The sequence below is a fragment of the Austrofundulus limnaeus genome, unplaced genomic scaffold (genome assembly GCF_001266775.1).
Source record: "Austrofundulus limnaeus strain Quisiro unplaced genomic scaffold, Austrofundulus_limnaeus-1.0 Scaffold2, whole genome shotgun sequence".
In the NCBI taxonomy this organism is placed as follows: Eukaryota; Metazoa; Chordata; class Actinopteri; order Cyprinodontiformes; family Rivulidae; genus Austrofundulus; species Austrofundulus limnaeus.
The window spans coordinates 6,145,736-6,166,919 of NW_013952404.1; the positions used below are offsets into that span (position 1 = coordinate 6,145,736).

At 41.9% G+C, this 21,184-nt stretch overlaps 3 protein-coding genes across 3 annotated transcripts in view; 1 reads left to right on the forward strand and 2 right to left on the reverse strand.

Moving 5' to 3' along the window:
- Positions 1-10,921, reverse strand: part of bbof1a (basal body orientation factor 1a) — a 19,596-nt gene extending 8,675 nt beyond the window's left edge. The window contains exons 1-3 of the mRNA XM_014013015.1: positions 10,848-10,921; positions 2,669-2,733; positions 2,313-2,565 (exon numbers count right to left, since the gene is read on the reverse strand). Coding sequence (XP_013868469.1) covers positions 2,313-2,565; positions 2,669-2,709 — 294 coding nt within the window. The 5' untranslated portion in view covers positions 2,710-2,733; positions 10,848-10,921. The remainder of the gene's footprint in view (positions 1-2,312; positions 2,566-2,668; positions 2,734-10,847) is intronic.
- Positions 8,116-14,632, forward strand: entpd5a (ectonucleoside triphosphate diphosphohydrolase 5a). Its single transcript, XM_014012990.1, has 13 exons — positions 8,116-8,744; positions 9,041-9,120; positions 9,322-9,465; positions 9,922-9,997; positions 10,176-10,211; positions 10,506-10,594; positions 10,681-10,760; positions 10,844-10,905; positions 10,992-11,093; positions 11,757-11,900; positions 11,984-12,037; positions 13,052-13,167; positions 13,249-14,632. Exons 1-13 carry the CDS (start codon positions 8,330-8,332, stop codon positions 13,330-13,332), a joined length of 1,482 nt encoding a protein of 493 aa, XP_013868444.1. The 5' UTR covers positions 8,116-8,329; the 3' UTR covers positions 13,333-14,632.
- Position 14,633: 1 nt separating this feature from the next.
- coq6 (coenzyme Q6 monooxygenase) overlaps positions 14,634-21,184 on the reverse strand; it is a 16,356-nt gene continuing 9,805 nt past the window's right edge. The window contains exons 3-12 of the mRNA XM_014013003.1: positions 20,483-20,541; positions 18,641-18,767; positions 17,435-17,565; positions 17,227-17,334; positions 17,021-17,083; positions 16,799-16,906; positions 15,985-16,187; positions 15,719-15,834; positions 15,386-15,552; positions 14,634-14,846 (exon numbers count right to left, since the gene is read on the reverse strand). Of these exons, the coding sequence (XP_013868457.1) occupies positions 14,817-14,846; positions 15,386-15,552; positions 15,719-15,834; positions 15,985-16,187; positions 16,799-16,906; positions 17,021-17,083; positions 17,227-17,334; positions 17,435-17,565; positions 18,641-18,767; positions 20,483-20,541 (1,112 nt within the window). The 3' untranslated portion in view covers positions 14,634-14,816. The remainder of the gene's footprint in view (positions 14,847-15,385; positions 15,553-15,718; positions 15,835-15,984; positions 16,188-16,798; positions 16,907-17,020; positions 17,084-17,226; positions 17,335-17,434; positions 17,566-18,640; positions 18,768-20,482; positions 20,542-21,184) is intronic.

A 21,184-nucleotide genomic window follows, 5' to 3' on the forward strand; every position in this document is an offset into this window, starting at 1 on the left:
ACACAGGGACATTGGCTCCATCTGAAATCTGATTGGCCCCCCTGAAGTGCCCCTGCCTTTGCCCAAGAACAATGTAGGCAGCTGCAGTTCCATTTCCAACCACTAGAGGTGCCAGTGAGTCAAATAGAACAGTCCAGCATGAAGCAAGCTTACAGAAGTCTTTTTCTATTTGAACAATCCTGCAGAAAAAATGTTTTTACTGACAACGATGGCTAAATTTTCTCACATGTGTGATTGAGAGTATTTAATTTATTTACAGTAAAAAATATTGTGTAAAATTGATAAGGAGAATTTACTGTGCAAGCTTTGTTGTTTGAACACGTGTGACTGATTAAATGTATAAACCTTACAAAAACTGGGGATTTGTGTGCAAGGATGTTGAACAAACACTTGGCCCCTCTATGAATATTGTGGCCCCTTGATGGCCCATTACACTGAAAAATCCTAGATCCGCCACTGGACTGAGCTACTGTATCTCAAAATTATGAGATACTATCTCATAATTATGACTTAGGCTAGCTATCTCAAAATTATGAGATAGCAAACGTAAAGCCACATTCACATCCCCTCTGAACTGCCGAAATCGGCACGGATTGTCRCAGTTTCATGACGAAAATTACCTCACCGGTGTTCTCAGCGTCAACTCAGCCGGCCCTTTTGGCACAACCCGCCAGCAGAACTTTTTATCCCCCATCCCGCTAYRACGGTAACGTGTGATTGGTCTGAAGTTTGTGGGYGTGTTTGTTTGTGCTGAAAGCGCTCGGACACTCGGTTAAAAAAAAGACTTGCTTTCAGAGTCATTACCAGGAAGCAGAGTTTTATAAAGATAGTCAAACCATGAAAAACTCATGAATGGAGATAAAACAGACGTTGTGCACTGAGGAATCTGACTGATAAATACTGTGGAGCTTTAATCGGGACAGATTGTGGATAAATAACACTGGGTGAGTGACGAGTCTGACTTTTATTTCTGCATTGTTGRCTGTAGCGGGAGGAAACTCCATGCCGTGACGTATTCAGCGGGAGGGGTTTCCCAGGAGCTCAGGGCTAAATGTCTGTGCGAAAACAAATGCCGAACAACCACGTGACCGCCATAGTTTTTGGTAACATGGGCTCAGCACTTTCGTAGAATGAGGATTAAAGTGTCTGTGACATCAAATTTTTGTAATAAATATAAATGCATTTTCGGAAAGATAACATTGATAAAATATTGTAAAAAAGATTTCATGCTGCTGAAATGAACATTTGTTGAGATACTTGCATGTGAAGGAACAGGAAGTGATGTCAAAGGGGAATGTCTGACTGTGAACAGAGCRTTGCTACTATGGCTAACAATAGACTGTAGAGTATAATCTAAGGTTTCTTTAAATTATTTTAATCACTATCATAGAGAGATGAGAAAGAGTCGTRGTTCAAATAATATTGTTTMAGTAAACAAAAAACTGTTTTCTTTCTCAAAGAGTTCCCCTTTGATGTCACTTCCTGTTTCACTTTAGTTGAGGCAAGTTCAAAAGAAAACATGGCAATTATGTGACATAATRTGTAAAATCATGTGTATTATGCCAAGTTTCTTACATAAAAATATATTTTCTTTGACTTCTTGTATTTCATTKATATGCATGTCACAGGCGCTTYAATGATGCTGGAGAAGTGGTGTAGTGCTTGTAAACTTTAGGCAAGGTATAGTATTTATACATTTTCTTTCAAAGTAGCTAGGATCAAACCAACAGAAGCCTAAATGAATTAGCCTGTGTTARATTCTAAAACAGGCATGTCCAACTCCGGTCCTCAAGGGCCGGTCTCCTGCAAGTTTTAGATTTGTCCCTGCTTCAACACAGCTGATTCAAATCGATGATTTACCTTCTCAGTTTGCCACCAAGGTCTGCAGAGGCCCATTAATTAAGCACTCCTAGGTTCAGCTGTGTTGAACCAGGGCAGCACCTAAAACATGCAGGACACCGACCCTTGAGGACCGACTTTGGACACCACTGTTCAAAAACATAACATTTATGCAAAACTATGAACGCTCATATCTGCCACTCTGAAGAAAAAATAAACAAAAAAAAAAACATAATTATGAGATACAAGTTTCATTTTTTTTTTAATCAGGGTTGCGGAAATGGGCTTCCATACCCAAGACAATTGCCCAGATAAATTGTTATTTTACAGATTTAAACTGGTCTCCAGCAGTCAATCAATCAATCAATCAATCAATAAGTTTATTCACTCAATTCAACAATTTTCCTCATTATAACATACAAACACATTTTTGTTTAACACATACTATACATGAGTGAAAAGGGAAGTCAGACCTCATCATCCCTCTCTTCAACCTGTTTCTGCCAGAACCCGGTCATGTCGATGGAGTCCTTCTCGGTTCGACGCAGCTGGTTGCTGAGCTGCTCGTTGACGCGGGCCAGCTTGTGGTGCTCCTCCCGACACTCGGACAGGTCCTGGTGGGTGACCTTTAACCGCAGCTCCCAGAGAGCCGTGTTGGCCCTGACCCTCTCCACGTCCGACTCCTTCTCCTGCTTGGAATTGTGTTTGCCATTTTTCTTTCCTTTCCTGGGGACCAGATGAAACAACAACAACAACAACAACAACAACAACACAAACTGTGGCAGAAGTTTGCACGTGAACGTATCAGCAGAGCTCCAGCTACACTTACCCGCCTTTTACCCGCTTCACTTTGGGGGCTTTCGGCGTCATCACCGCTACGACACTTTAACTCCACTGAGGAAGCAGAGAGGCAGAGAAGAAGAAGCTGTCAAGGTTTGTTTGACTGTTGACATGGAGATGCATGATATCAGACTACAGCCATAGATAGAGTTACAAGCACTCTTCATCATGTGGGGCCTTTGTTGATTTATTTATTTCAGCAGTTTTGTTTTCAGGGTGGAATGATTATATACAACATAGTACAACTTAATTGATGTTTTWAAAAAATAATTGGCTCTACAAACTATATTTTTTTCTGAATCCCAGCTACACATTCATGGTTTAACCTCTTCACCCCCAGTGGTTTTGCTTGAAATACCATGCTGAAATGTAACTGAGTGTATCTCAGCATTTACAAACTCTAATAATAAATAATTTTGGTATCAAAATAAAGCTAACACTTTGGAGATTTTATTAGAAGTGTAAGTATTAAAACATCTGCTGTTGTTTTAGAGATATTGAGGATGGAGCATCATTTTTTAAAAAGATTTCCCTCCCGTCTGAATATTTTTTTCATTAGACAATAGAACATTTAAAACCATAATGAATCAGGCTAAAACTCTTGGAAACCACAAACCCACATGTGGATATTTCTTGTGCAAAGATTCATGCAGCTAAAATAAACTGTAGCAAAGTTACAGATGTTTTAGTAAAGAAATAATTTAACGTTTTGTCATTCTGCACAGGACAAACCATGCTGGTACCATCAATAAATGTTACGTTTTTAATTGCAAAATTTATTTATTTTTCCTTACCTGCCTGAAAATACTTGTTATTGAATGTTTGTTCTTTTGAAAGATTATCTAAACATTTGTTTTGTCTCCACATATATTATATAATGATGATGAGAAATTATATTTGACTTCAGTTGGACCACATTCACTAAAAATCAAGTAAAAAAAAAGCTTTCAACACACTTTACAACACATTTTGGTATCTACTTTGAATTGCTTAAAAACAAATGTCAATTTTTTTTCCTTTACAGATTTGCAACAATCCMATTTTGTACAGTTTGTTTACTTTCTGATTCAACTGCTTGTCATTTGAACTGTGTTTGGTAAATGTAAATATAACATGCGTTGTTCAAAATTATATGTCCGAATAAACAGGAATCAGCTGGATTTCTTCTTAAAACTTTATTTGCAATCTTCTGACTCCAGTCAGGTTCACAGTATTCAGTAGGCCAGCGTAAGAGCTTGAGATAAAAACCCAAACAAAACAGAGCAGCTCTGCTCATTAATCAGTTACAAAATTTCCTTCAATAGTTTCCATGAAATTTTAGCCAAGATTCTTAGCTTTCTATCGAAACCAAACATGTCCAGGTTCAACTTATAGATCTTAACTTAACAGAAGTTAATTATWGAAAACGGGAAATGCTGTTTTGCACGGGGCTCAACATATTCACCTAAAAATAGTGATAAGTGAGGCAGAAGGTTCTACGAAGTCTTTAAATTTGAAGGCCAAGGCCTTTTAGTGACCCTGATTCAAGGCAGGCTTTAAAACCTATAGGAACACTGTACCAGCTGTCTAAGCATGGTGGTATCTGTGCTTCTGAGATAGATGGATTCATTGATTTCTTTGCAAACATGCCTGACATTTGTTTATGTCTTAACTTTTGGTTGCAACTGTGCTTTTTTTCCAGCCAACTCCAAAATTTCATGGAACTGCACTGAAACTAGGGGCATGAGGTAATATGGAATTGCTGATATATTGCGATATTTCATTTCCTGGTAGTGTATATTCTCAAAAGCAACATACTCATTTTCAGTCCAAGCTTTATTCATGGATGTAAGAAGAAATGTGAAGTACAAATGCAGTTCTCACTGTTCAGATTTCCTCTGATTGCATAAACATTAACAGAATTTAATCAGATTGTATGCATGTAAAGCATGGTGGGCTCTTTAAACTGCATTTTAAAAAATTGAATCTTCCGGAGAAAAAAGTGTTTCGCCTCGCTTACAATATTGCAATATCATGTGATGTATCATATTGTGACCCCTGTATTGTGATATGTATCGTATCACCAAATTCTTTCCAAAAGCCCTGACTAAAACCCATTTTGCACGACATCTGAAACAATAAATCCTCATTTAGGTTACAGAACTTTTACTACAGCGTCTCTAGACGACACAGAGAGAGAAAGTACAGCGGCTAGGCCTGAATTAGGAAAAAGTGAGTGAAACTGCTCGCAAATCCTTGAATTGTAATGACTGCATGCAAACCTGCAAACAGATGACTTCACCAAAGTTTTGCAATTTTCCTTTGTGATGCTTTCTTTGGGCCTAAACCTTAAACCTTTAATTCAGTTGTTTGTTTTGGAAGGATTTCCTCCGTCAATCTCCGCTTTAGCAGGTAAAATACACGTCTGGAGATTGATGCGGACAGATTGGTTTTTCAAAGACTGTGCTTGGTTGTTTTTTTTTTAAGATTTAAATGCAAAAACCTGAATTTAAAATCTGTTTTATTTGTTTTGCTAGGACTGTATATTTCTGTCTCTGTCAATAAACCAATCACTTTAGCTCACGGGAGTCAGATGCATGTTCTCAAGACAGGCTGTATGTCACTTTTCTTGTAATTACAGTTTTCTCACGCTGCAGCTCCATCACACAGGATCTGTTTACACACGGTCTCTTCCCACATGATAACATGAGGTACATTTGGCTCCCGTCAGCAGTATTGTTCGTGTTGTCCTAAAAAGAACTGTGTTTATTCCCCATTGCCATCCTGGCCGTTGTTTTCTGTCGAAGTTATGGGAAAAGCACTGAGATCAGTGCAGCTTGGCTTACATCTTCGAAGGAGCCCGTCCAACAGAAACAATGTAAAGGCAGGTTATAATTCAGGCCGAAACCGCTAAATTTCTCTCCGTCATCTTGTTCAGCCTTCCTGCAAGCAGGAGCCTGAGTGTCCAGAGTTGATTATTTATCAAAGAAGAAGAAAAAAAAATTAAACACAAAACTGGAAGCGTGTTGGGTGTAGCTACTGTAAACTGAATCATATAGGGTCGATCTGCGCTCTAGCATCACGGAGAGAGTTTGAAGACTAAATTTAAAGGTAATTGCTATGACAGTGAGGAGAGAAAACTGAAATAACCCTGAGCTTTTCAAAGCTGTCATTATCACTGGAATTGTAATGACAAGGTTTGGGCCTCTTCAATGGACTTGTTGGTGTAGGACACCCACAAACATGGCATTCCTGAGGGCAACATTGCAGCATATTAATGATATACAGCAGAGTGTAGATTACAAAGCTGGGGCCTTTTCTCGTGCTTTTAGGGTTTCAGTTAACTTGAAACAAGATACCAAACCTTGAAACGGACTCTAGTTTATTGCAGCGCGCGTGTGTGTAGGTGTGTGTGTATTGTGCTGTGTCATGTCTTCGACATGTATAATGGTTAAACTTCTTGCACCACTTCAGTATTGCATTTTTTCTACACGCTCTTTCAACAAATATAAACACGTTTCTACATATCGMTGTTGTTTGATTTGGAAGCTTGAGTCATTTTTTTTTTATTTAGAGCCAAGCTGCTGTTGCATCCCTTTACAGTTACAAAATGATTACAGGTATGTTAAGACTAAATAAGGTGTGATTCCTGGCAGAACCACTGTACTTAAGTGGATTACTGCTATCCAAATATTGCACGTTCTACATATTAATCGCAACATTACGCTCAGGAATTGTTTGTACGTACTTCAGAAGGTTTTAAAATTAACTCCAAAATGAAACATTTGAGGGKTTTTTTTTTCTCGRAGGATGCATTAACACCGTTTTAGGAAGTTAAAGACCCACGAGCACCAAGTCAGCGAGAGGTTCTGCACATGCACACTTTGATAAGGGCGAACGACCATTCTGGTGAGCCACAAAATCAAAAAAAAAAAAAAAAAAGGGAGCCACAGTATTTACAAAAAAAGGAAAGGAGGAAAGAAAGTCCAATATTTTTAGTCCAAATTACAGCGTTGGAACAGTGCTTTGCACAGTTGAGTGTCCAGGGAGTGGAATGGCATGAAGGGCACAGGCTGGTGCCAAGCCCCACCCTCCCCACATTGTCCTCACCGTGGACTTCCTGCACTTTTTCTGTGTGTGTGTGTGTGTGTGTGCTCATCGACATCAGCTCTGCCCCTCATCCCCCCCACCCCCTTTTTTTGCCCTCCTGGCAGGGAAGACCATCAGCACCACGTCTTTGCACGAGTCCGAACAGCGAGTTGAGGCCGGGTCAGTTCTGCAGGGATGTTCCTGTTGACTCCTTGCTTCAGAACTCTGTCATCTCTCTGTTGATACAAAGTGGGTGGAAAAATATCACAGCCAGGCACAATTTTCAGTTCATATAAGGTTTATGTGTTTGGTTTTTCTTTTTCTTTTTAAACCTCTCTCCTCCCCTGCTGTGGGGATCTCCTGCACGAGAAGGCGGCCTTAAAGGATCCAAAATCCCACCTAAAAGTGGAGAAAGTCGTGCTTTTCGTGCATTCTCTCGTGAAACGTGCCTCGCAGCCTAAATATTTTACCCTTGGAAACCCTGTGGTTAACGAAGAGATGAGTAGGAGTGAGATGATTGCTGACATTCTTTTCACTTTTATTGCAGCTGGAGTGCAAGTCAGATTTGCATTTTTTTTTTAAAAAAAGGTTGATGAAACAGCTGCAGATTGTTGCAAAACTGTGGAAAGACTTTGAGTTTTTGTAAAAAAAAATAAATAAAAATAGATTTAAAAAAATGCTGTTTAATTGAAAAATCCTAATGATCCTCAGGAAGGAGGGGAGAGAAATAAATCGGCCCATGGATGTAGCTGCACAAAGAGAGCAGTTTAAAGCCCCACACCCCTAAATCTAAACGCCTACAATATTAGACAAGTTTTAAAACTTTTTAGACTTTGTCATAGCCGACTAACTGAAAATCTACACCAATGATTAAGTAAGTTGCCACTAAATGACTTTGTTCAGGAAGAAACAATTATAATAATAAAGTTAATGTACGTTCAAACATTAGAAGATGTTTACTTTTAGTGAAAACAAAAAAATATATCAGATGGGCATTTATAGGAGGAAATGGAATAAAAAAATCTACATCACACATAATTTTAGCGGCTACAAAATTAAAACACTTCTGAAATTATAAAAGCTCCAAMAGTGACGGCGTGAAGGAATTTCTCAGTCGAGCTCCAGAACAAGCTTTTAAGCACACCCTTTAATGAGTATTTTAGGGCCTTTTTTTTCTATCACTGAGAGGCATAAATTATTTTTTACATCTTTAGAAAGCTCCTTTCTACTTTTTTTTCACCCCCATTTGGCTTCAGATTAAGCAGTAAATAAGAGGAGGAGAGACACAGCCAAAAATAAATCTAATTATGTAAAAAAAAGAAGGGGGGAGGCTGCAGGTAGTGAGTCCTCTCTTTGGAGGGTGTGGAGGGGAGGAGGGGGACTTGGGATGGACTGCCCCAGGATTGGTGGATGGCTGCTCTCCCCGCGGCTCCGTGCCAGGCCCTGATGGCTTTAAATAGGGTGATGTGATGACCGGACAGCCCCGAGTGTTGCATCCACTCTGCCTCCTTCCGTCTCCACTCCTCTCTCAGCCTCCAGCATCTCTCCTCCTCCACCTCCTCCTGCCCGGGCTCTGGACACAATGGCCATCCTCATCCTCACTCTGTGGCTCCTGGCCGGGAGCCTTTGCGCGGAGGCGACCTACTACCGCCACCACCGCTACGTCCCCCACTACCGCTACCGGGAGTCCGCGGCCAGCAACACCGACAACCTCCTGCCGGACGTGTCCAACCGCGCGCCCGAAGTCGCGCGGCCCGCCGTTCCCGAGGTCTTCCACCCGGCCCCCGCCGTCGTCCACCAGATCCCCGAGGCGTTCCACCCGGTGCCCGAGGTGGTGCACCCCGCCCCGGAGACCCTCCACACGTTCCAGGCGCAGCACCCCGCCGCCGCCGCGCACGAGCCCTTCACCACGCCGCGGGTGTTCTACGGGGTGATGTTTGACGCCGGCAGCACCGGGACCAGGATCCACATCTACAAGTTCATTCAGAAGGATCCAGGTAAGCTGTGGCCGGAGCAGGGGATGCGCACTTGTCGCAGCCGCCGCGCCTGCGCCTCCCCGCTCTGCGCGGTGCCAGGGCAGGGAGTGCAGTCTAAAAGTAGCAGAGGACGACTTTTAATTAGCTTGTCTGACTCAACTGTGTGGGAAGCACTGCTTTAAAACTTGTAAAACTGAGTAGTTGGTTTTAAAAAGACTCATAAAAACAGTATTAAACCTTGTAAGACTTTTTATTATTATTTTAGAGGGTCTATGATCTGTTCCCTGACTTTTTATTCTATTTTAATTTTTTTTTAGTTGAACTGCCAGTTCTGGACAATGAAATGTTCCACGCTGTGAAACCTGGACTGTCTGAATATAAGGACAACCCTGAAGAGGTATGTAAATCCATCCATCACTCATTTTCAGGTAGCAGGGAGTTGCTCACCACTAAACCACTTGGATTTTCTTTGGGCTGGGTTCATGTGATGCAAGGATTCCTCTTCAGTCATGCACATATTTGAGTTTCTCTTAAAAAAACGAAAGGGGGAAAAATGGTTTGGTTAGAGGATGAAGCATCTTTTCGTTGCATTCTGCAGGGTGGGAACACCATCCGTCAGCTGCTGAAGATTGCCAAGAAGACGGTGCCAGAGGAGGAGTGGAAAAGGACACCAGTGGTCCTGAAAGCCACGGCGGGCCTGCGGCTGCTGCCCGTAGAAAAGGCCAATGCCCTGCTGGATGAGGTGAGGCACGTCTTCCGCTTCTGCCCTCAACACAGTTTGGCCCGAGGAGCAGCCGTCCCACCAGGGATCGGGATGAGAAAACCACTAAGTGCTTACAAGTGTCACTAAACGAAAAAGGCAGCAAGTCTGCCCATTTGGTGGCTATCCTGTAGGAAAGAACAGCTGTTGTTGGGTTGTGCGGAGCAACCATATTTGGTATTTTAAGTATTATACGGGCTGCTGTTCCAGCCATGTTTGTGGCTTGGTTATCTGTCACTCTAAAACACCCAAAGGCAATAAGTTCACATAAAAAAATCTCTAAACGTAAAAAGACAATTTTTTTTCCATTGAAGATACAGCATAAGAGTAGACGATAGGGGCAAAGGCAGCAGAAAAAATATTTAAGCATGTAGTCTTAATAACTGTGACTCATTCAGTGGATTTTTAAATCTAAACAAAACTGAATCTTTTCCACAGGTACGAGAGGTGTTTGAAGAATCTCCTTTCTATGTGCCAGAAAAATGTGTTTCTATCATGAATGGAGCAAAGGAAGGTAAAAAAATAAATTTGTTCTTTACCTGTCCATATAAAACAGTGGCTCTTTAGTAAATCTCTTTACAAGAATCTCAACAATCTCCTCTAAAACTTGTCTTTATTGTGTTTCAACACATTCAGCTTTCGTGGGGAATTGACTAATTCAGACCTTTTTTTATGTGTCTGTGTGGTTTTAGGAGTCCTTGCCTGGGTCACGGTGAACTTCCTTACTGGTAAGTGTTTTGCTATGGTGGTGTTAGTGGTTAGGAGGCACCTGTGTGCACATTAGCCCTGCAGTGAAAGACTTGTCTCTTTTCTGGAGATGTATTTAAACGACCGGGCTCCAAACAGATTGCAAAAACTGTTCACATTGCTTCATTTATTTAAAACAAGAGATTTTCTCTCTTCTAGAATTTGATCTTTAAAATACACCATTCTGATTGTTGGGACTTTTAAATGAAGCAAATTGTTGCTTAAATGCCTTCAAACTGGTTTTAAGAGTTTCGTCTTCTGCTTGCTTCACCCAGGCCATCTGTACTCCAACACAAAAAGAACTGTCGGAATTCTGGATTTGGGCGGAGGATCCACACAGATCACATTCCTTCCAAAATCAAAGGTGAATTAAATATTTGATGTGGTTTTTAAACACATTTCCTTTTAATATTAACAAAAAAAATCACTAATGTCTCGTTAATTCAACAGAAAACCATCGAAACAGCTCCACCCTCTTACACCGCCAGCTTCAACCTGTTCAACAACACATACGAGCTCTACACACACAGGTAAAAACCCAAACCAAATTATGCTGATGTATGTTTTCTTGAGATTTGAGAGCCAAAACATATTTTGTGTCATCCTTTAATAGCTACCTTGGAAATGGCATAGTCGCGGCCCGCCTAGCAACTCTTGGAGCTCTGGGAGCTGATGGTAGAGTATCCTGTCCTTGTTCTCACCTTGCCTTGAAAAAGTTCAACGCGAGGCCAAACGCTCTTCTCTTGTTTTTGTTTTCCCAGGCCTGGATTGGAAAATCTTCACAAGCTCCTGCCTCCCGAAAAAATTCAGAGAAGAAGTGACTTTTGCAGGAAGCACCTACAAAGTTAGCGGGATTCCAGGCGGTAAGATAAAAGCTTCCTGCGGTTTTGAATGCTGTCCCGGTGCCTTGGGCCCAAACAATTCCCACATTCCTCTCTCAGCTCAGCAACACAATAGAGTACAGCACAATACAAACTCACATGAGAGCATATATCAGCCGAAGTCCCTTTAATCTTGGCACCAAACACATGTTTTGTCATCCTCCATTTCTCTGTGTTCCCACTTGAACAATTATCTTGTCATCAACCTTGTATTTAAAAGAAAAAGAAGGCTGTCAGTTCACTTCACAAATAAGGCAGTCCCTCCCATACCACAGTCAAGTAGCCAAAAGATGCCGGGCTTGTCCCTGACATGTTATTTTTTTCGGTGTGTAAAGAGCAGCTTGATCTGGCCTGCTCACAATTATGTGGTAAAAAATAGGCAGCACAACAGGGCCACGCTAACTGCCGCTCTTGTCAGCGCTTGGTTTGCGCCGGCACAATTGAATCGGCTGTACTCTTGGGGCCGTGTGAAACTTGTCCTTCTGGGGCTTCCCTCGTATATAATCTGGTGAACCCCTAAGCTTTCAAAACCGCCCGCTGACCTCGGAGTCAGGCTCCTGGTTGCATTCCAGCCATTGTTGCAGCTGTGTCAAGTAAAACCATTCTTCAGACTTTAATGTGTCTTCTCTCTTATCTTGCCCTCAGGCTACGCAGGCTACAAATTGTGCTACTACGAGGTCCAAAGGGTCATCAAAGGTTTATTCCACCAGCCGTATGAAGTGAAGGGCAGCAGCGTCTTCTACGCTTTCTCACACTATTACGACAGAGCTGTGGAAACGGGCCTCGTCAGTGAGTGGCACCTTTCATTATCTTTTATGCTAATTATAATCTCTTGCACAAATCTAATTGCATGCTTGTTTTCTGCACACAAGGCAACCGAGGTGGTGCGGTCGAAGTCAGAGACTTTAAGAAGAAAGCCAAAGAAGGTGAGAGGTTATAACTAAAATGATTAGTGGTTGGGTAGGTCTAACCCTCCTGCTGTTCCTGGGTCAAAATGACCCTTAAAGTGCCTGTGACATCAAATTTTTGTAATACATATGAATGCATTTTTAAAAAGAGGACAGTGATAAAATTTTGCAAAAGAAATTTCATGTTGCTGAGATGAACARTTGTTGAGATATTTGCCAGTWAAGTAACAGGAAGTGATGTCAAAGAGGAATGTCTGCATGTGAACAGAGTGTTGCTACAACAGCTAATAATACAAACTGTAGAGAAGAATCTGATGTTTCTTAAGATTATTTTGAGTCACTATCAGAGAGAGATGAAGACGAGTCAGAGTTCAAATAGTGTTGTTTCAATAAACAAAGACCAGGGAGCTTTCTTTATTAAAGAGTTCCCCTTTGATGTCACTTCCTGTWTCACTTTGGCTGAGCCAAGTTCAAAAGAAAACATGCCAGTTAAGGGACAAAATTGGTAAAATYGTGTGTATTGTTCCAACTTTCTTAAATATAAAGATGTTTTCTTTGACTTTTGTATTTGAATAATAATCATGTCACTGGCCCTTTAAGGAGGGATAACCTGTTTTTTCCCCCTCTGATAGTTGCACTGTAGAACCTTGTTTATAGTTCGTAGGAATGACTTGGCGTGTCTATAAAAGGGCAGTTTGGTTTGTGAGAACATTGTCTCATGGAGTGAGTCTAGCTCGACGCCGAGCTGAAGGTGTCTGCAGGCAGAAGGGCACCTGACAGCCACACGCCACCTGGAAGCTCAAACACACCGACACGCACACACACACACGTTTCGCCCACCCGCAGCCCCCGTGCTGACCCTCAGCCGCACTGCTCACACCTCCATGGTTATCCAACCAAGCTAAACAGAAAAGGYCATCTTGTAATCATGTAGCACTGGGGTTAGAAAAGCTCTTCTTTTTCTTACCAGGTGGAGCATTTTTGGTAAAGATGATTGTATTTATTTAACAGAACCTGTTCTTTTGTTTGCAGTATGCAACAAAATGACCAAATATGGCGCAATCAGCCCCTTCCTCTGCATGGATATGACATATATCACCTGCCTGCTAAAGGAGGGCTTCGGCTTCAAGGAGAGCACCGTGCTGCAGGTAAGAGACAGAAAGGTGTGCATTAAGAGAAAATATTTCCAATGCGGTTTTTGACGGAGAACCTCTTCTTTCACTCAACAGCTGGCCAAGAAAGTGAACAACGTGGAGACGAGCTGGGCCCTCGGCGCCACCTTCGACTTCTTCAGAAACTTCAACATCCAATAAGAACAGCTGGCAGTCGTTGCAGCTGGCACTGAGAGGGACAGTCTGTCACTGTGGGGCCTCCTTTCACCCTCAAATCTATCCACTCCCACCTGGTTTCCTCACCCACCACTCCCCTCATCACCCTGCAAACACTTCAAGAACTGTTATAAAAAAAAGAAACAAAGAAATCACTATATTTTTATAAGGCCATTTTTTTCTACTGTATTTTGAGTTCACAATGGGTGGGCTGACTTATATTTTTTATAAAACGTTTACATGTTTTGATTCCTTATGGGTGGCAGATCTGAAAAACCATCCCTGGCCAGCCTGTAAAGTGTGTAGAGGGTATTTTGAAGGCAGGGAGTCTTGGTGTTTTGGTGCTTACTGTGGTCCTGGTGTGCGCCGTGCGGCGTAGTGGAGTAAATTTAGACACTATTTGCTGGAGTTGCAACCACAATTGTCTTTCTAGATGCTTGTAAAGTCATTTTCTCTTTTCTACGGCAGTAATTCTTTTTTACAGCACCCTTGTTAATTTGCTCTTAGCATTAAACAAGTAAGACATCATTGGAAACAGAGCAGTTGACTAACATGCAGCATCTTTTTTTTTAAATTCCCCCTCCCTCAACTTTGCACAAAACACTTTAACTGCAGATATTGTAGCTCGAGACATGAACAGTCGCTTCGGTTTCTTCTACAGAGTTGTACATATTCTTCATGAGTGTTGGGTTCACCATGATTCAGGAGGGGGCAAATGAAGCCTCTCACAGAGGGTGTTGTTTTAAGATGCAGTCAGTTTTTGTTATTTTAGATTGGAAACCTTAAAGCAGGGGCCTGAACTGTATTTTAAATTAGCAATAAAGAAACCACTCGCTAAGGGCAGATGTGCACCCAACAGCTTAAACTACAACCAACTGATGGAAAACTAAACAAGTTCTGTTAAAAACAAAAAAAAGAAAAACCTTTCTGAAAAATATTCCTCCTTCACTTTGTTGTTCCATCTTTCTTGTGAATTGTACAAATGTAAAAAAATGGAAAGTTTACGTAAGAGTATTTTTATTATTCTTATCCAATAATCACTCTTGAACATTTTGCCTACAGTATGCTGTCTTCTCAATATTCAACATATTCACTTACTACTGCTGTATATACACAATGTAAACTTAGTGAAATTATTTGGCAGGAACAGCTTCATCATAAAAAACTTGTGCCGCTGAGAAATATCTTTGACCATTAGTGTCAATAATCTGATAAACTGTTTTTAATAAATCTTGTCACATGCATTTACCGAACATGTATGTTTTAATAAAATGTGAAAAATGTGCTTACTGTTTCATTGTTTAATTCCAACTTTTTTCATAGATGTAATGAAAAAGCATAAATAATGAAAGTAAACACTAAAACATCAAGAGTTTTTCATTTATACTTCTTTACATTGACATCTTTTATGGCTCTTAAAGCTTAATTTATTGCTGATCCTTCAAAAAACGAAGATCTCTGCAGGTTGATCATTTGCTCGCGTATTCCATGATCTGCTCCTGCGAGGAGAGAGAAGAAACAGGAGTTTAAAGATGGTGCAACCTTCGAATCGTGCTTTTAAACAGCCTTTTTATGAGTGAGTGGCACTTCAAGCCCTAAACGGGACCTGTAAACTTCTGAACTCAGCGTTTCATATGGAAAAATGTCACTTTAAACTCGATAGTGAAACGCCTCTGCGACCAGTTACAGTTATGTTGGTCTGAATCACTTAGTAGGAAATAAAACCATTTCACGAGTGGTGGGTAATAAAAGGAGTGTGAAAACGCAAGCCAACACCACTGTCCCCTGCCCCGGGGCCAGCCGTGCTACCCCACCCACACACTTTTGGTAACACCAAATTTGGGGCTAAACTTAGATGCCATAGTAGTAGGTTGAAACGCTTAAAATTATAGACACGGCTACAGTAAAGCTCCGTGTAATCAGGAGAGAGGGTAGAGGGTGGGGTCGTGGTGTGGGCGGGACTTAGGTTTGACAGGTGGGTTGATTTGATCGCAGTGAGGTCCAGGTTGGCTGTGATGTAGCTGCAGTTGAGGCTTACTTTTAAAGCTGGCAGCATGTTGGTGGCCTGCAGACCAAAGGTGCGTAGGAGAACCACAGGAGCCGCGTCGGTGGAATAAAGCCGCTTCATGAGGTCCACTGCAGCCATCATGGGCAGATTGTGCCGCTGGCGTTCGGTCTCGAACTCTAACAAGTGCTGTATCGCTCCTGCACGAGCAGAAGTTAAAGAGGGAGGACAAATGAAAAAACAAATRTGCAGCAACGTACAACCTGCTGCTTTCTTAAAGGTTAAATCAACAGTGTTCAAGCTGTGGCAACAGAAAAAAACAAAGGAAACCACTGAGTTGTGTTTTTTTTTTCTCCTCACACTGACCCAGGTCCTTTCCATTAAAAGCTGCCTGGCTTAACTTCTGAGTGAGGCAAGCCACATCCCCAAATCCCAGGTTGACTCCTTGACCCGCCAACGGATGGACACGATGAGCTGCGTCCCTGCAAATATAAATAAAAAATGTCCACAATCGAAAACCTTTCAGTAGACTTCATGCTGCTTCTCGTCTTAAAAGTGACCTCTCAATGCATCTGACACATGAGGAACCACTTCTGAAAAGCAGTAATGTGAGGTCTGTGTCGTCATCTTACCCAATAAGTGCTACCCTGTGCTTGACGTACTCCGCGGCGTGACCCATAGCCAGCGGGAACATGACCCTGCTCTTCGGGTCGATCCCTGCCACGCTCGGTGGAAGCTGTCGAGGGGAGCCCGCCGAGGGCATGATGGCCGACAGGGTGCCCCGGAACACAGAGCCAGCCGTCTCAATTAGATCCGAGTGGTTCTCATTACTCCACTGTCCGCGAATGCACGCGCATGTGCCAAGAAGAACGAGAATTGGGCAGAAGAGAGAGAAAACAGACATTAGCCTTTTTTGTGGACAGAGAATTTAGCTGACACAGGAGCAAAGCTGAACCCCCTCCCCCACTTTCCTTCCTAACTAACTGGTTTGGCAGGGACCTCGGGAGCTGGGCTAATTAAAAGAAGATGCCGGCCAGGCTACGCAGTTGAATTAGCTCTGTTTGAAAAACATTCCATGCAGTAATGGTCGACACTGGGAGACCACAGGTTTAATTAGCAAACCAGGCCTGAAACCAAAACGTGACTCAACCGTGGTGACCCCATCCATCAGCAGGCCAAGTAAAAATAGCCAGCTTGGGAAAACGGAGCGTCTCCAAACGTAAAAAAAAAAATGTTTAGGTGCATCATTCCTGCAGGGAAATATTGTGTACAGACCGGGCTAAACAATGACCGAGTTGTTTGGGTGAGTCACTCTAAACGGCTCGACACGTGGGTGTTTGGAGAATCCCGGACACCTCCAGAAATCTTGCAGCACCTTGCTGACAGGCTTTAAAACGTGACTGTGAATGCAGCAACAGCAGTTTGAAAGGTCGCGGCCAGACTCACGAAGGCAGAGTTGATGGCGTCCACAAAGCTCTCCTCGTCCAGCTCCAGCAGCTCCTCTGCGAGCTGAGGGCTTGTTGACCACACTAGAGAGCTCTTTGTGTCTGACAGCTGCAGTGTAAAAGAGAGAGGGATCAGTGGAGTTTAAAAAATAAATAAAAATGACAGGTGGATTATGTGTGAGGAAAATGGAGCTTTTGCAAAAAGTATATATGAAAGAATCACCGGTAACATTGCAATGGGTCCTGTTGGGAGGAATCTTTGCCATGCAACATTGTTCTCTGTAGGCTGCAACACAAATACATTGATTCAGTTTTGTTACAATACATTGCATGGCTATATTTAATCTAAATTAAAAAAAAAGATGTTCAAAAAGGTGTGGAGGCATTGGGACGAATATATGACATTATTTTACACACTTATAAACTCACCTCTGACAGGTGCAGCACTGCAACTACAGCAGACTGATCGTAGTTCCACTTGACCGTGGGAATTCCTAGTTTTTGCCTCACCATGGAGTTTGGCCCATCAGCACCGATCTGCGAAACAAATCAAAAGTAAAAAAGTAAATAAATAAAAAAATCAAAAGCCGAGAGACAAAAGGAAAATACAGCTTTTATGAGGGAACATTAAATTTACCAGAAGCTTCGTTTGATGAGTCTCTCCGTTTGCCAAAGTGACCTGCACCCACGGGATGGAGTCTGCTGTGTGGTGGAGCAGGGGCCATGTATACTTCACCACTTTAGATTTGTATTTAACGTGCACGTTATCTGACAACAAGACAAGCAGAGCAGCGAGTGACTACTGTGGAGAAGGAGCGGAAAGAAAGCTGGGATCTAAAAATAAAAAGTCAAGATGTGTGACCTTTTTACTTCAAAAGGGATAAATTTGGCCCGATGAATGAATCATCTTACTAAATCAGTGCTTTCGAAAAAAATAAAAATAAAAAAGGATGGCTAGCCTTCAGCCAATGTGGGGAAAGATCTATAAACCACCCCATAAAACACCACTGGTTTCCCTCACTGGCACGTGCTAGCTGCCAAGCTTCACATTTGACAATCTCCTTAATGGTCTTGGCCTGCCGCATTACGCCGACTAATAGTGTTTATCTACCAGCTCTGCTCTTCAGAGACGCTTCCAGTTTTTGAGATTTTACACCAAAAGCTGCCCCTGCTCCTAAAATATCAGCCTGTGGACATGTCACACATGGAAGGATTTGAAGCTTGGCTCGTGCCGACTTGGAGCGAGACCCGTCCGCAGAGCAGCTCCTGGTTCTTGCAGTGCGGATGTCGAATATGGCTCTTATTGGAGCGCAGGGTTACATTTAAAACAGCTGGAGAGGACCGCACACTTCATGTAGTGCATCTTCTGCGTAACAACACGACAGCTAAAAATGAGAATGACAGAGAGGAGCGGACACACTGGAGCAATGAGGCAAAAAAAAAAACCTGTTTATAAATATGCCAGTCAAAGTGTCATACACACGGCAGAGCTGAGTTTTATTTGCTGGTCCGATGTCAACAGGAACGCAACACTTCACACTGTCACTGACTGTGTGTTGGGAGGTGGCACAGCTCAGGAGCACATGGCAGCTCTAAATACTGGACCACTTCACGTGTCCTCAGAGCGAGCCAAGGTTCGGCACTCCCAAAACTTGGGAGGAAAAATATGGACCGATCCAAGAGCTTGTCTTTAAAAACAATCATGAAGACAAATAAACACAACCTGAGGACAGGAAGGGATACATGCGGCGACATTAGGCGCCAGACTCCGAGGCAGATGGGAAATAAATAACGCTACTGTGCGGATGGAACTTTATGTTTTATTCATGCATCCTGTCCTTACCAGACAGAGCGTCCAGCTGTTTGGTGATGGCGGCCACAACGATGTCATTCTCCACGATGTACGCCATCTCGTCGAGCAGGTCCTCCTTATCGAATGTGATCAGGGCATCTGAACAGGCATCCCAAACCTAAATGAGAGACTCATTATAGGCTGCGGTTCACAAGTCTGTGCTTAAATAAATTCCTTTTCCCTATATAGAGCTGGGCAGAGAGGCRGCATTTCATTGAGCTAAACACAACAAAGTTACACCCAAAGCGATGAGGGTCAGAGCCCCCCACCCCAATTTGATTGACGGCTGAATTCGCTCCAATTCAACTCMGTGAGGTCGGGGGGATCTGAATTATATTTTCTGATGTGGATCTTCTTTGTCAAACATTTACTTTGAAAGACAAATAAAAAAGTGACATGTTTGTGCACACTACAGGGGAAGTCAATATTTATTCACAACTAAAAGTGGCATAATTGAGATATAGTTTCAGGCTTCTGGAACCTTGTTTGAGTCAAACATGAAAAGTGTTTGTACAAGGTTAATCTGCTCCTGGCCTGCAACTATGGTGACAAAACCCATCATTCTGCAGTAATATGCTGCCACACTCTTTTTTTTTTCTTGCCATAAAGTAGGGGGGCATACCCCGCAGTAAAACCACTAATGGTAGTTGGTTTGCAAATTGTGATAAGTGGTTGGGAAGAGAGATTTACTGAGACCAGCCCAAAAATTGTTTTGGTTTTGTTAAATGCTGGCGAAATGATGCCTTTTTGGCCTGAATAAGTTATTGCTTTTTATGCAAGATTTAAACAATATTCATTGTAACTTTACAGCAAACAAATGTGTGAAAACACCGCTTGCCTCCTCCTGAAGCCTAGTTTTGGAGGAACGAGCACCTCGCGGCACAGAAACGTATCAGTTAAAGCTGATGTGCAGGACGTACCTGCTGGTTCTATGACTGAGCTGTATATGAATGAAATCTGGTGGCCAAACAAGCCAAAACAGTGGCAGGAGAGTGAAGATATAATGGGAGAGGTACACTACCATAATCACTGCAAAGCACTGCATGATGACATATTGCGCCCAAAGAGAAACCCTGCGGTCAAGAGTTTGGTACACGCTGACCACATCTTACAAGAGGGACCAAGCCTGCGCCCGCAGCCGTAAAGCGGGTTCACTCTGCAGCAAACAACCGCTCTCCACATCTTTCATCCTCTCCCCGTTGTTCACATGAGCCATCCTAATTAGAAGACGGGGAGCGGAGGTAGCAATTTGAAACATCAGAATGATTTACTCATCATAAAAAACATGGCTTTAATAAATAAAACTTGCAGAGTCAGAGAGCCGTCCAGTGCTTTGAATGTGCCAGGCATTCAGCTTTTTTCTTTTTTTTTWAAATATACCTCAAGTACAGTTGGTACTTTGTGTTCCAGAGGCTCTGCAAAGCTACTGAACAGACATAAATTGCACGTAGGAATGAACAAAATGCATGTTAMACGAAACCACCTTTTGCTATTTTAATGTGAACAATTACATATATACATGATTATATTGTGTTGCTTGCTGATTAATCTGGATGGCTGAGTAGAAGCGGAGTGTCAYAGATTTTTCTCTCCACTAATTGCACGGTGCCACAACTGATGGATGACAGAAATACATATAGTATGCCAGTAAATCTGAAGGTCTGGAGGACTCGTTAGCCAAACTTCAAGCTGCATAACAGAGGAATTTTGGGGGAAATACTTAGCATTACTGAGTTATTTCTGTCTTAAAGTGGTATATTTCTAAACCTTTGAACATGCTGGACAACACAAGACACCCGCTCCCCACACACACACTTAAATGAGTCAACTKACCTGCAGTCTTGTATAGGGTTTGCATCTCATCTTCATGATGTGCTCCCATGCTCCAATACCTGGAAAATTACATGTTGAGCAAATAATTCAGGAATAATGTGAATATCAATTAAGTTAAAAATAAAGATGCAGAAAAATATAGTTTTAGAAAACAAAACTTAAGGATCAAATTTGGACTAATTTAAAGCTCACACATCAGCCTGAAGAGGAACACAAACTTGTTTTGACACTTGATGGTGAGGTCATAAGTTTAGGCCYGGCAATGATTTATTACTCTTTAATAGGAGGTTTGCTTTGGTTCGCCACAGTATAAACTGGGCATTAACTTATATAAATACAATTTTAAATGACTATTCAACAGACATCATTAGAGGAAAGCTTGTGGATTTATAAACATGTTTCTGTTAATCTATAATGTTTTGAGCAAATGCCCATTAGAGAAGAAGAACTTCGCAACCACAATTTTTCACAATTAACTCCTGAACTGTTACAGGATTTATATCAAATATTCTAGTTTTATTAAATATTATCCTTATGCTTTGGAATAACTGAACTGTAGATTCAAATCAAATTGCATGTGCACAAATGTACGCATCTTTCAATCAGTTTGATCAAACTACTTCAAAAACAAAATGCATGAACTAAAAAAATATATATGTATGTATGTATGTATGTATGTATGTATGTATGTATGTATGTATG

Excerpts from the sequence above, each read along its gene's own strand:
- entpd5a (XM_014012990.1), top strand. The coding sequence starts at position 8,330 with ATGGCCATCCTCATCCTCACTCTGTGGCTCCTGGCCGGGAGCCTTTGC. Across the intron at positions 10,761-10,843 it reads TACGAGCTCTACACACACAG|CTACCTTGGAAATGGCATAG; the intron begins GTAAAAACCCAA and ends ATCCTTTAATAG. Across the intron at positions 13,168-13,248 it reads AGGAGAGCACCGTGCTGCAG|CTGGCCAAGAAAGTGAACAA; the intron begins GTAAGAGACAGA and ends TTCACTCAACAG.